Source organism: Dermacentor variabilis, chromosome 10 (genome assembly GCF_050947875.1).
Source record: "Dermacentor variabilis isolate Ectoservices chromosome 10, ASM5094787v1, whole genome shotgun sequence".
NCBI classification, from domain to species: Eukaryota; Metazoa; Arthropoda; class Arachnida; order Ixodida; family Ixodidae; genus Dermacentor; species Dermacentor variabilis.
In genome coordinates, this window is record NC_134577.1 from 90,648,439 (window position 1) to 90,663,634 (window position 15,196).

At 48.9% G+C, this 15,196-nt stretch overlaps 1 protein-coding gene across 2 annotated transcripts in view; it reads right to left on the reverse strand.

Moving 5' to 3' along the window:
* Positions 1-3,720: 3,720 nt before the first annotated feature.
* The window catches only part of LOC142559654 (MIF4G domain-containing protein B-like), a 73,711-nt gene continuing 62,235 nt past the window's right edge, over positions 3,721-15,196 (reverse strand). For both annotated transcript variants that reach the window (XM_075671223.1, XM_075671224.1), the window contains 2 exons: positions 5,118-5,426; positions 3,721-4,116 (listed from right to left, as the gene is read on the reverse strand). In XM_075671223.1, coding sequence (XP_075527338.1) covers positions 3,832-4,116; positions 5,118-5,426 — 594 coding nt within the window. In that variant the 3' untranslated portion in view covers positions 3,721-3,831. The remainder of the gene's footprint in view (positions 4,117-5,117; positions 5,427-15,196) is intronic.

Below are 15,196 nucleotides of genomic sequence, written 5' to 3' on the forward strand. Positions count from 1 at the left end.
TCGGGATTATGACATTCCTTGCGAAGTCCTCCAGGTTGCCAGAAAGCCACAGCGTTTGCCCCCGTGGTATGAGTTTGAACCGCTATGTGACTGGACACTGACACATTTAAAGAAGAAAGACACCCCATGCGAACACATCACACAAGAATGCCGTACACTTCAGGACAAATATCAAAATAACATGCAATATTACACTGATGGCTCTAAAACGAAAGAGCACGTGGGTGTGGAGGTCGTAACGGAAAACTGGGAAAAAAGTATTCGACTGCCACAACACGCCTCTGTTTTCACGGCCGAAGTTTTAGCTACATCATCATCATCATCACCACCACCACCATCATCATCATCATCATCAGCCTGGTTACGCCCACTGCAGGGCAAAGGCCTCTCCTATACTTCGACAACTACCCCGGTCATGTACTAATTGTGGCCATGTTGTCCCTCCAAACTTCCTAATCTCATCTGCCCACCTAACTTTCTGTCGCCCCCTGCTACGCTTCCCTTCCCTTGGAATCCACTCCGTAACCCTTAATGACCATCGGTTATCTTCCCTCCTCATTACATGTCCTGTCCATGCCCATTTCTTTTTCTTGATTTCAGCTAAGATGTCTTTAACGCGCGTTTGTTCCCTCACCCAATCTGCTCTTTTCTTATCCCTCAACGTTACACCTATCATTCTTCTTTCCATAGCTCGTTGCTATATGGGTTGTTCTAAAGAAGGTTATCGCTGATAAACACAAAAATGCAGTCATATACACAGATGCTTTAAGCACACTAAAGGCTCTACATATTAAATCTGAGTGTGGACCCCTGATTGGAGACATTTTAAACATGGTGGCTTTTAACGAATACGGGAGGTCAATTCGTTTCTGTTGGGTCCCAAGGCACGTTGGGATACCGGGTAACGAAGCAGTTGATAGATATGCATTGATGGCAGCACACAAAGAAATTACAAACACAACACTCCCATATAATGACAGCATCCGTGCAATTAGAAAAGCCTTCATGGTAAAATGGCAGCGTGAATGCGACCGATGTTCCGACAACAAGCTACATCTCACGAAACCCACAGTTGGCGAGTGGAAGTCATGCTATCATCAGGAGCGGTTCATCGAAGTAGTTTTATGCCGACTACGCATTGGGCACACACACCTCACACACAATTACTTACGAAAGAAGACACACCAACATGCGAGAAATGTCAACAGCCACTAACAGTTATGCACATATTACTCACATGCACGGAGACAAACACACAGTTGAACACTTTTGCACAAATTATATCAACTACACATACCTTTACACCCTGCTCTAATTTTAGGTGTTGATCCACTAGTACCATTATGTGAAGTCCGTAAGTTTCTAGATGACACTGGCTTTTTACATAAAATATAGATTAACAAAGCCTTTTCCTTCACAAACTGGATCTTAAAACACCTCGTGTTTGGCGCAGCATAGCCTCAGCCGCTTTTGCGTCATTAAACCCCATTTAACTAAGTAACTAACTAACTAACTAACTAACTAACTAACTAACTAACTAACTAACTAACTAACTAACTAACTAACTAACTAACTATTTTTACTGAATAGTTTCTGCGTTGCACTAACTCCATGTGTCTGTCAAGACAGCTGCACCGCTTGCAGTGTCAGAGTGTCTACCTATCAGGAAAACTGGGAATCCGAAGGGATTTTGAATAGTCTCGAAATATTCAGGGAAAACTCAGGGAATTTGTGCATCCATAATGAAAAATTAGCTGTAATTTTATTGAAAGGGAACGAAAGTCGCGCTAATGCTGGCCTGAGTAACAGAGAGGAATCGTAACAAATCCTCTTTGACGGCGTGTCATCGGTTCAAGTTTCCAGTGTACAGTCGACTGATTTTCCGGACACCTGATTTTCGGTACATGCCCGATAATTTGGACGGCTTCGCCGTACCATCACGTACACCACAAAGTCAATATATATAGAGCGTCTGAAATTTTGGACGCAAGAACCTTTCGCCGACCGATTTTCTGGACTTCCTGCCGTGACCGCAGGTCTGAACCGGCCACCGCCGCCATTTTGATTATTTCGTCGCCTGAAATCGGTTCTATCGCAAGGAGATCCGCTGGCAGCCGTAGCCATCACAGCGGCAACGCTAGGCCGAGCTGCTTCGACGATCGCTACTAAGATTCTTGCCGTTCCATGCCGTGTTTTTCGTTGAAAAAATTCGCCGCTGTCACCAATTGCACCGACTCTGCCTTCGTAATCCTCACGATTGACCTCGAAGCTCGGAAAGCACGGCGCGTTGCATAATGCCGGTTCTCGAAGGTCAGCTTCGCCTCTGTACAGCCATGTTAAGCGGTGAAGCATACGCAAAGTATTGTGGTGAAGCTTAATAATAATAATATTTTGGGTTTTACGTGCCAAAACCACTTTCTGATTATGAGGCACGCCGTAGTGGAGGACTCCGGAAATTTTGACCACCTGGGGTTCTTTAACGTGCACCTAAATCTAAGCACACGGGTGTTTTCGCATTTCGCCCCCATCGAAATGCGGCCGCCGTGGCCGGGATTCGATCCCGCGACCTCGTGCTCAGCAGCCGAACACCATAGCCACTGAGCAACCACGGCGGGTTTGAAGCTTAAGCGTGGAAAGGGGCATTTGTCAAGGTACACAGTATGTATTCCTTAATTATACACGCTTGCACCCGCCGTCTCCTGTCGCAGTTCAAGCACCGATAGGCCTAATAAGTGTACTGGGAAGCCTTCAGAGCTTTTTCGGACGAGCCTGTGCTGATTTGAGCCCTTAAGGGCAGCAAAATACATGCACTATTTTTTGGACTGCCCGATTTTTCGGACGTGTTCGCGGCCCCTAGGGAGTCCGAAAAATCGGACGTTGACTGTACGACTAACCAAGAGAATGCTTCAAATGGTCCATGGGGCTAACGCACGGCGAAAGGAACAGAGAAGACTGACGCATCGAGGAAGGAACGGGAAAGGAGGTGTGCTTCCGCTTCTTTGAAGGAGCTTGAGCTCAAAAAACAAAGTGTTGGCTTTCGCCGAGATGCAGGTGCCCTTCATCCAAACCAAAATAAGCTCTCTAAATCAGTGAAACGCAACACTGAGGCGTTGTGTTGCGTTTACGTGCGTGCTTTAGCTAGGGAGTAATTTATGTTCATGAACAATCGCTTAATGACTAGCGTCTATGGGCTGTTGCGCTCAATATGGCATCATTGGAAAAAAAATGCGACGAAAGGTAGCCTTGAATGCCACAGAGAACCAGTGATCTATTGAGATATCGTGGGCTCCCTGGAGCGCGCATGCCGCAGAAAAGCACGTGGCAATTCGCTTATGTTCGCGGCAGTATTGTGTACAGATCGCGAAAGGTTCCTTGCCAGGTTCGAAAAGTGCTGCCGCGTTGTTTCGTAATTATTTCCCAGAATGTAAAGTAGCATCAAACATAATTAGTTGAATTGTGGTATTCAACGTCCCAAAACTGCACAGTTAGTGCACAGTGGGTTACGAGGGACGCCGCAGTGGAGGGCTCGGTATTAATTTTGACCACGTATATACCGTTCAACGTGCACCCGATGCACAGTGCAGCGAGTCTCGTTGTATTCCACCCCCACAGAAATGCGGCCTCCGCGTTCGGTAATCGAACCAGCACCCTCGAGCTCCGCAGCACAACCCCATAGCCACTCGGGTGTCATCAGATTGAAGACGGTGCCAAAACCATAGGTGGCAGTGCCAAGAAGTATTTATTTTATCCATAACGAACGAAAAACGTATCTGTTGACTGCGATGGGAACGTCTGGCCTTTAGGCCTGCGTGTCCGCTTCGCCGTGCAATCTCACTGGGCGGTCCGGCAGGGCAGGGGTAAGGGCGATGGATCATCTTCACACTCGGGTTCCGCAACTCCGCTGTGCGCAGCATAGTACAGTTGCTGCTGGGCTGAGAACTTCCACCCCGAAGCGTGCAGCTCTAGAAGCTCGAGCAGCGCCAGTCGAGTCTCGGCGGAGGCATCGGGCGTCGAGAACTCGTCCCGCATGCACGCCACCAGTGCCGCCATGCGGGCGGGCGCGGCTCGCTCGGCAGTCATGCCCGCAGTTTTCAGCGCACTGCGGATGCACTCGATCTGCGGATAAGATATTTTTCGCTGAAGTCATGATCGTGGCCGCCATCTTAGGATACTAGTACCCGGAGAAGCTGAGTAAACAAGAAACGCGACAAATCGACAGCAGTGATAATCCGATGAAAACGTTCGCCGTAAAAAAAAAATAAAACATGACGTACGCGAGATCACAAGGCGCAGTGACGCCGTAGTGGTCGCCATGTTTGGGTACTAGTGCTACGAGAAGCTGCGTCCGGGATGTCACATGAAAACTATCTATACTGCACTGTTCATGACGCGCGCGATCTGAATACATTTTGAGCTATGGAATTGGAGACAACGTTCAAGAATTTTCAGGTGCACTGTAGGCGCGTCTTCCGCTTGAAGCGATAAGTTCATAACACTGATAATGCGGCGAAAAAAATAAAGCCTGCAAAAAAAATGTGAGACACTGACGCCTGGCATTTTCTTTCGTGCAGCCACACGTTACCACGATGCAATACTAAGGAACGGGGCATAAACGATCATTCGCTGAAAAATAACGACCCCGGCCGATTTGGGCATACATAGTTTTATACTAACGTTATTGGAGAGAACTTCGGAGTTGCAGTTGTCCAGTGGCTACTACACGGCTCTATCTTGGATCTTCGTGCTTGTGGCTTCAGGTGTTCTCCTGGCGTTATTTACTGCGCTTTATCTCCCGTTATTGGCCCTAGCTTTGAGTTACACTTTTGTAAAGGCAGAGGGCAGTAACACTTTGCGTGCGCGCGCATAGTAACTGCGAATTGTTGCATTTCTAATGAAGCGTTTTGTTGAAAACCATCAAGTTGCAAAGTCGTAAAGCCATTTGAAGCCAGATGGGCGAATTTTTTCGGAAAAATTGATGTACTATACCCATCATTCCCGTGCTGGCTGAACAGCCACGCTTGCAAGCTCCCTAAACCCTATAGTGCCCAGAGCTTCCGTCTTTTAATTTTCGTAGGAAACTATGGATATTGGGGAACAGACGTTAGAAGGATGTCGACCTGGGTGTGCCAGTCCAGGTCTGGCGAGTGTATCATGAACTTGCAGGACTCGCACAGAAGTAACGCCAGGCAGAAGATGTGTCCGGAGTGGCACGACGCGACCGCCGAAGCCTTTCCTTTTCCAGGGATAGCGGTCAGGAGCACGGACAGGAAGCTCACGAAGGCCCCCCACCGGTGACTATCCTTTTGCTCCGGCGGTGGCTCCACCGGTGCCGCGGCGGTGAACTTTGGCAGTAGGAGGTCGCGTTGCTTGAACCAGTTGCGGCAGGCGCACAGAAGGCGGTCGATGAACACACCTGCTCGCTCCTTCTGCGATTTTTTTCAGGGAAAGAAACAAAATCGGACGACATGACTAACTTAGCAAACATAATACGGGGTGCTCAGCGTTAAAGTGACGAAAGGCAAGCGAGATATGCGGTGCGGTGCCGAAAACATGCGTAGCGTAAGACGGCAACTCCACTTTAAAATAGAAAGCGGCCAGGCCTTCGTCCGAGTGGTCCGGACTACACCGTGAGCCATGTAGTTGTCTTGCATTGATGACACCCACCGTGGTTGATTAGTGGCTATGGTGCTCTGCTGCTAAGCACGAGGTGCCGCGATCGAATCCCGGTCACGGCGGCCGCATTTCGATGGGGGCGAAATGCGAAAACACCCGTGTACTTAGATATCCCCAGGTGGTCAAAATTTCCGGAGTCCTCCACTACGGCGTGCCTCATAATCAGAAAGGGCTTTTGGCACGTAAAACCCCATAATTTATTTTTTTAACTGTTACACCCTTATGGGTGCTGATTTATCCCGTTGCTAACTCTCTTACCATTAGGCCTAAAATATTTTTTTCTCTAACTACAAAACTTGCGATTAGAGAAGCCGTTGTTGCAATTTAATAACTCTGAGCGCCTGGTGGACACCGAGATATCTGAAACCAGGTTGTCCCAGTGATAGCTATTAACTAGGGGTGGGCGAATATTCTAAGTTTCGCGTATGAGTCGACTACAGATAGCTACTATTCGTATTGTTATTCATGAAGAAAGGATTCGGTATTTTCGAATATCAGAAACGCATCAAATAGGTGTAACGTTAAGGGATAAGAAAAGAGCAGATTGGGTGAGGGAACAAACGCGAGTTAATGACATCTTAGTTGAAATCAAGAAAAAGAAATGGGCATGGGCAGGACATGTAATGAGGAGGGAAGATAACCGTTGGTCATTAAGGGTTACGGACTGGATTCCAAGGGAAGGGAAGCGTAGCAGGGGGCGGCAGAAAGTTAGGTGGGCGGATGAGATTAAGAAGTTTGCAGGGACGGTATGGCCACAATTAGTACATGACCGGGGCTGTTGGAGACATATGGGAGAGGCCTTTGCCCTGCAGTGGGCGTAACCAGGCTGATGATGATGATGATGATGATGATCAAATATTTCGCAAAGTCGAAACGTAAAGCTGTTGCTGTTCACTACCCAGTAAACAAAGTTGCAAATTATTAAGAGTTAGACGCCGAAAATTTTTGAAGCGATGCAGAAACAAAATGGTTAATGCAAGCCGAGTTTACAGTTTCGTGGCAGGAGCCTATTGTTACTTCTCAACACCACAAAGGCGTAATAGGGCATTTGCCACGAGTCAAACCGCTACCAATGCATCAGCGCTTATCCAGACGTCAATGAATCGTGGACACCGACTCTTGACGGGTCCCACAAAATGCCCTCACCTCACTCCAACTTGGCAGCCTGAGCGAAAGATGTAAAGGAGGGGAACAACGTCGACGACCTGAGAGTCGCAGGTTTCTTTCTTGCCACATATTCCAAACCAGTGTTTTTGGAGGCGTAGTTACTGCGGGTTGTTGCGAGCATGGACAATGTATCGCTACGAAGTCGAGAAGTGCGATTTGCTGCTGGACAGTCTTCAGATTCCCTAGACGACTCGCCTAGGGAAGACGACGGCATTAAAAGCGGATACTTTTCGAGAGTGAGGACAGAGGGTCCTGATATGAACTCGGACGTTTAACTTGCTCTCGCGTGGAGTGGGCTTCCGTAACTGTAGCCATGTAACCAAGCCAATAAACCCGTTTTCCTTCATTTTCTACAACCTGTCGTAGCAATCGATGGGCTTGGTGGATTCCTTGCCCTAACGTCACCCTAAGCTGCAACACTATACATGTCAACCTGTGATATTTGCTTGTATACGCTGTCATTTACTGTCCGTGGCAGTCTAGTCATGTAGACATTTCATCTTTTACGCTACGTCAGGTGGGGCTTATTTTTTGCGACCGACCAGTTTACATGTGTCTACGGCACGCAATTTCTTCAGCAGTTGCCCCCCCCCCCCCCATCAGTTACATTTTCTTCTGGCAACCATTTATTTAGCGTTGTCTGGAAATATAGTCATACAACGTCCATTCTTTCTTGAGATTGATCGCAACCTGGCTCAAACGTTTTTGACATGTTATTCATGAAGTATTTTTAATGGCAATAATTAATCCTTTGTTGAAGGCTCATCCTTTGTTCAGGATAGTTAGCCATTTTCCACTATTTAGCACAGGTGTGGTACTAAATTATACTGCCGTATCCATTCCTGCTGCAAATTTACGCGTTTGACTATTCGATATTTGACTCAATATTCGATTCATATTCGAATAATTTGATGTTCGCCCACCTCTACTATTAACGTTTATTTTTCGCAGTGTTTGTGTGATCTATCGCTTCACATCCATCATGTTTACTTGCCACGAAGTCGCCAAAAATAATTAAATACGAATTTATCAAGATGCGATCTTGCCCCTAAAGAATAAAGCCACAAGACAAGCTGCGCACCCTTCATACACCAATAAGGGTGTTAACGCGTTTGGCTAGAAAGAAAGTCATGCACTTAAACCCGCGATTAAGAATTTAATTGTGGTGCTACGTGAGAAAACCATGATATGATTATGACGGCACGCCGTAGTGGGGAACTTGGGATTAAATTTGACCACCTAGGGTTCCTTTACGTGCACGCAATGGACGGCACACATGCATTTTTTTTTTGCATTTCGCCCCCATCGAAATGCGGGGCCACGCGATTGAAGGAACATCGTTCCATGAAAGATTCCCCCAGCAGTAAGAGGTGGTACCCTGGTACAACTGCAGTGAACACATGACCACGGCGTGTTGCGTGGTGCTGCAGAACGCACAGACCAGCCAAATCGCTGTGCGTGGGGATGTAAAATGTGGCTCACAGAACACACGTAGGAATAAAGGAAATTTTAATTTGCCAGACTTGTTCTAGGCACCTCCGCCCCCCCCCCCCGTGCTGTCGCCCCTCCCCCCCGCAATTAGTGTGCATGTGGAGGGGGGACGAGTATGTGAAACCCAGTGTAACAAGTTTTTTTCAATTTCGTCGTACCTTTAGAACGCAGTCGGCCGTTCCTGTGGCGAGCCGTCGGCGTCTCTGGTAACCGAGCGAACGAGAGCAGCGAAGAATGAAAGAGCGAACGCGGAGCGCTATGGGGCGTGAAAGACAGCGACAGCGAAGAGAGCGCGAGGAGGAAAAAGGAGGAGGAGCGTATGGCGAAAGCGTGAGAAGAAAAAATGGCTGTGGCTTAGCTAAGGTTAAGCCCAGGATGCGAAGCATACTAGCCTTTATTTTAGTTGTTGAACCACTGTTTAGCCTGGTGAACTGCTGTTGCTTGGCTATATTTGGTTCGGCTAGACGAAGAAACAACTCATGCGTTACTCTGCTTCGCCTTCAAGAGTGGAACGCGACAGCGTTCCCGTCGACCCGCCAAGGGGTGTAAGACAATGGGCTACGGCGCAGCGACTACGCGCCCCGCATTGGACGCGGTGAGCGTCGAGCAACGCAGTGTTCGGCGCGGCAACGAAATGTGCGCCTGAGCAAGCGACGCACGCCTGAGCCTTAGAGACAGCTCGTTTCTAAGGCAACACCGCATTCACTAGAGGCGCTTTTGTACCGCTTTGAAGCATCGTACTCGTGGCTCAGTGGTAGCGTCTCCGTCTCACACTCCGGAGACCCTGGTTCCATTCCCACCCAGCCCATCTTGCAAGAGTTGAGCCAAAGCCACCTAGAAACAAGCGCAGCTGCTTATATACTGCCGCGACGCCGCGAGCGACGGCGCGAGTTGGAGCCCCGTTTCTCCTCTGTCGTGACGTCACGGTGTCACGTGGTATGGCATGGGGTCACTAAAGGTCATTGAAGGCGACACCGCCGCGCCTGAGGAGCTGGGTTGAGCTCTAGTAATATGCTTCGCATAAAACATAGTGCCGCGCAAGACGGGCTCTGCGGCGACGATGGTTACGAGATGGCGCCAGCAATACCGTATATGCATGAGGGGAGGTCTGTCCGCCGTAGCTGCTGTGAATCGCGCCCACGCGTCACCCAGGCTCTGCCTCTCGCGATCTTTCGATCAGCGAGGCAATCACGCCATGCTTCGCTCCGTTTGCAACCTGCCGCAAGAGAGTGTCCCCGCCAGGCGATATATCGCGAAATGAAAACACGTATGGAGCTGCGCTAAAACTTCGCATTAGGGAGTATCGAAATCGTCGGTGATTTTTTAAAATCCCCTACACATTGATAGAACCTAACGCGCTTAAGACCTCGAAGCAACGAAGTGAACTCTACATCTCGCGCTATATAACGAAGCTTTGTGTGTGTGTGCGGGGTGGGTGTGAATGGTATTGGTTAATTATTAAAAAAATATGGTATATGCAGAGTCAGTTCAGGTGACGAACGACAGTGACCTGTTAATAAAGTCTGTCACTTTTACGCAGGAACACAAGAAACGCTAAAAGGGCTCGCTGTCTACGGCTTGCTGTGCGTACGCAGACGACACTCGCATCTTTTTTTCTGTTCTTGAATAAATATATTCGCACAAGTGTGTTAGGTGTTTTCAAATAAATGGAGTTTCCCAATTACCGAATTAATTTTCTGATCTCATTGAATTCGTCGAAATCAAATTTAAATGTGCGACGAAAGGCTGATCACTTATGGACTTTAGTGTCACTGCCACGCTCACGAACAAGAGCTTCTTCAGCAGGGCGAGGAGTTCCTCGACTAGAGGATTCCCAGAGGAAGGTCAAGGAAGAGACAATAATACAAAGGGGAATGAAAGAAGGGGACATCCGGACGAGGCAATTTCTGACGCATGAACACGTTTGTTTATTTGAAGGGCACTTTCCGTTACATTCCGAACCTGTCTCAGCTTTGCTTGCATGAATTCGACTCGACCAAGTCGAGTCAGAACTGCAGATGGCCCATAATGACCAGGTCGCGTTTACATGTGCATATCATGCCAAGCGGGTTGGGCGAGTCAACTCAACCCTTGCAAGCGGGTTTGACCGAACTCGCCCGCCGTTCGCTCGGCCCGTAGCACTTTCGTTTACATGAACTCGACGACCGGGTTCTCGACAGGCCGACTCTACCCAAATTTGTCGTGGTCATGCGAACGTAGTTACTGATCATAGGTTTCCCGACTGAGAAGGCTTCACCATCACAAGTTGCTTTGCCGCCAGGCTTTTTCTTTTCTTGGGTCGGGGCGGGAGGGGGGGGGGAGCGGGAGAGACTCGCACTTGACCGGGGCTTTAAGGGGGCGGCAGATATTGCCACACGTCTTTTTATGCCAGGTATCTCGGTACAAAAAACATTTCTGAAGGGGGACGATTCGCACTTTACCGGAGCTTTGAGGAGCAGATGGGCTTTGCGGCACGTCCTTTTGTGCCAGGTATCCCGATACAAAAACAATCCGCCTTTTTCATTTTCCTGTGCTACTCTCGGCCGCACGCCTCGGGAAACGTTTTGGAAGGGTGCCGGGGTATTCGCCGGTTGCTTTCTGTACCTGCGCCCACGTTGAGTGCGCATCGGTTGCGAGTTTCATGGATCGCGAATAATTTTAACGCGATAGCGTTAAGGAGCCCGTGTCGCAGAAAGCCCGGTGTTCTGCGTCGGTCGTCACATCGGCAATAAAGTTTCGAAGCCTTCCATATGATGCAAGGAACTGACTGAACTAGTTGAATTTCTCAAGCTAACATACGCAGAAAAAATCGTAAACTATGACTTGCATACAACCTACAGACATGATAGCTCTAGATTGTAATTTGACTTTACGAGAAAACATAATTCTGTTACGCGAGAACTCAAGGGAACCCCTTCACACACACGAACCGGCCGCGGTGTTCACAGATCGACCGCGGCGTCCGCCATGTTGCGCGCGCCGGCGCGATGGGTGTCTTGGGGGCCACGGCCATCTATTGTGAATGCTGTAAAATACTCCACAGCAGCATCAATTTCTAAAGAAGACATATCAGCCCATGAGATGCTAGTGAGAGTTTGAAATTTCTCCCAGTCGGCTGTATCTATCTTCCACCTAGGAGCCTGTGGAGGAGGATATTCATTTTCTTTAGACGTTCTTCGTAGTATGGGGAAGTGGTCGCTGCCGTAAGGGTTGTTGGTAATTTCCCATTCAAGTTCAGGCTGTATAGACGGGGAAACTATGGTAAGATCTATTGAAGAAAAGGTTCTGTTTGCAAGAGAGTAATATGTGGGTTCCTTTTTATTCAGCAGGCATGCACCAGAAGAAAATAGGAACTGCTCAACAAGACGTCCTCGCGCATTAATACTAGGGTCGCCCCAAAGGTAGCCGTGTGCATTGAAATCGCCAACAACAACATGAGGTTCTGGCAATTAATCTATAAAGGACCGAAATTCATGTTTGTTCAATTTGTAATGTGGGGGTATGTAAAGCGAGCAAATAGTGATGTTTGTTTAGCAGAACTACTCCAACCGCCACTGCTTCAAGGGCCGTTCGTAGCTGTAAACATTGACACGCTATGCTTTTTTGAATTACAATGGCAACACCGCCCGATGATGCGATAGCATCATCGCAATCGTTGCGAAAAGTAACTTACTGTCGAAGAAAGTTTGTGTGTTTGGTTTTAATTGTGTTTCCTGTAAACACAGCATTCTTGGATTGTGTTCGTGGATGAGTTCTTGTACATCATCAAGGTTTCTCAGAAGACCTCTGACGTTCCATTGAATGATTTGTGTATCCATATTTAAAGTAAATTGGTGCTGTGTATACAGAAACAGACGTGATGCATTAGGTTACAGAGCTCTTTCGAGGCCCTGTAACCGGGGGTTTCCCTTTTCTGAAGCGTCCGAGGGAGCCTCGCCGCTCCTTAGGCGCTTGGTGCGCCGTGAGGATAGGTGTGTCCACTGCCTCTTGTGAGGCGCCGGACACGCGCTCTTGCGAGCGAGAAGTTTTTCGGGAGAGTTTCACCTTGGAAGGCAAGATCCCTGCGCCCACCAGCCCGGAGGTCGATGGGGCTCCCTGTGGGATTTGGCTGCGCCGGCTGTTGCCAGCGCTGGAAGGGACCAGGGAGGTTGGGGCAGCCTCGGCTGCGCCCAGCTTCGTGGCCACTATCGGTCCTGCGGGATCGCTGCGTGTAGCGCAGGTTGCCGCAGATAACTCTTGTGGGGCCGGCGACCCAAGGGTAGCCTGGCCTGTTTGCTGGTTGGATGGGGTAGGCTTACCTACTTCCACCCTGGGGGCAGGAGCCAAAGGTACCTGCTCGCTGTACGCGGGCTCGGCACTTGGCAATGGCCGCTGCGACGCTGCCCCCCGACGCGCCGCATCAGCATAAGGTGTGCTGTGGAACGGTAAGCACCTCTTACGGGCTTCCTTAAACAAAATGTTTTCTTTGACATTGAGGGTGATTATTTCTTTTTCTTTCTTCCAGTTCGGACAGGAGCATGAGTGAGCTGGGTGGTCACCGCTGCAGTTCACACAGTGAGGTGTGCCACTGCAGTTGTCGGAGGGGTGGCCCTGAACTCCAAACTTTGCACAAGTTATTTTACCACGGCAGCTCTGCGAGCCATGGCAAACCTTAGGCATTGGAAACAACGTCTAGGGTTTGGAATATATGGTCGGACTGTTAACCTAATGTATCCTGTTTCAACGGTTTCCGGAAGAACGCTAGATGCAAATGTTAAGACGAGGTGTTTGGTCGGAATTTCTTTGTTGTCCCGTCTAAGGATAATTCGCTTTACATCAGTCACATTTTGATCTTTCCACCCGTCCAGGAGTTCAGCTTCTGTCAAATCCTGAAGGTGTACTTCTGACACGACTCTGCGTGAGCTATTCATTGATCGGTGTGGTGTAATAGAAACTGGTATGTTATCAGATGTCACCAGAGTGCCTAGCTTCTCGTAGTGATTTTTTTTAGGGATCTCAAGAAGAAGGTCTCCCGCTTGCCATTTTTGTTCCTTCGGTCAAAGATTTTGAAACTATGAATGGTGAAATGAGTCTGGCTTGTTTTTCAGCGTTCTCGCTATGTACAACAAGGCATTTCGGGTAGGTCTCCTTTGTGCGGGTCAAACATGTGCTGAAGTCTTCGGCGCGTCCCCTCTTCTGAGGGTGACGATCAAGTAGGCGGGGAAATGCGGGTGTTCCCATGGTATTTCGGTTCGTTTTCGGCAGCAATGGCGGCTACCCACCACGGAGCCCAACATGGGGACGCTGCAGAACTTAACGCGTAAGGCTCCGGGCGCCAACCGTACATTGCCTCTATAACCTAATATATTATACCCAAGGGAGGCCACACACACACAAGGTTAACCCTAGCCGCCCTAGGAAATTAGGAAGTGACGGAAGAGAAGAGATGATAGGACAGTAAAAGAAAGAAGATAGGAAAGAAAATAGATTGAAGAGGGGGACAGGAAAAGGCGACTGCCGATTTCCCCCGGGTGGGTCAGTCCGGGGGTGCCGTCTACGTGAAGCCGAGGCCAAAGAGGTGTGTTTCATCCGCCGAGGGGCCGTAAAGGTCCAACACCCGGCATCGGCTCAACCCCCCGGATCCGCTTTTCCCCGGACACGGCTAAGCCGCGCACGGCTACGCGCGGGAGAGGCCAAGCCTCATGTGCTCGGGTACGTGGTGTCGCAACACACCAAACGCCTGCTGTCGCAGACGCCCCTGCGGGGACAGATCGTTGTTAACGTAAAATATTGTGGAAAAGATGCATCGCTGGTATGAAATAATGTCGAAAGGTAGCAAAGCATACATATCTGCGCATATGTGGCCCGTTCCTCCCTGGGACGAGTCAATATGAGCGGCCGAACCACTTGCACAACGGCAACTGTGATCCAGATACGCATATTATGGGCCATCAATGTTAATTTATTGCTGATTACAGATAAACATTGATTCTCTGAAATTGACAAATGTATCAGCAGAACACGCACAGACCCACCCATCTACGTAGCGAATGCGATCGGCAGCCTAGAGGTACGGTGACGTACAGAGGGCGCAGCGCTATGTCGCCGCTTGCCGCTTTTTGTGTACGCGCAGTGCGAAGTGAGTGTAGTGTAGTTCATTTCAAATCGTCACTTTACTTCATGCTAACTGCTCACATTTCAGTTCAGGACCACCGGTAGCGGGTGCGCAAAGTCGACGGCACCAGGTTTAACCTTTGATGAACAATATCAACGTTGGCTCAAGCATCGTGTGCGCTGCTTGAGAGGGTTGAAGCTTGTGCATTTCAACTGAATAGGCATTTTTGACTCATTTTGAGTGCGACTAATAATATATACAAGTGGAGACGCTGTCGCTATTGTGTTGTCGGTTCCACGGCCGATGCCGCCAGGTTCGGTCGCACGATGCTTGGCACGCTGATTTTGTCGGTGCCGTCGACGCGAAGCCCGTCGCAGTACAACTCACGCTCATCGATTACGTTGTATATGGCTGCATCATTGTCGGTCGGGTATGATGGTTTCAGTGACACACTGTGGTGAATAGTCGGTCAATCGTTGGCGTGAGCGTCTTGTCGGTCTCGTATCGACCTAGTGTTACCGCGCATTAAATGAGTATACGTGAAGTCAGGCATGCGTTGCCACTACCAGCAAGTGAGGGCCCACGCTGCAAAAAGACTACGTCTGCAACGCAATATTTGGGTGCCGCCGAAGCGTAACGCATGGACTATCAGTAAAATTTGCTTGCGATCAATGCTAAAAATTTAATTAAATTACGGAATTTTACGTATCAAAACTACTTTCCGATTATGAGGCATGTCGTAGTGAAGGACTCCGGAAATTTGGACCACCT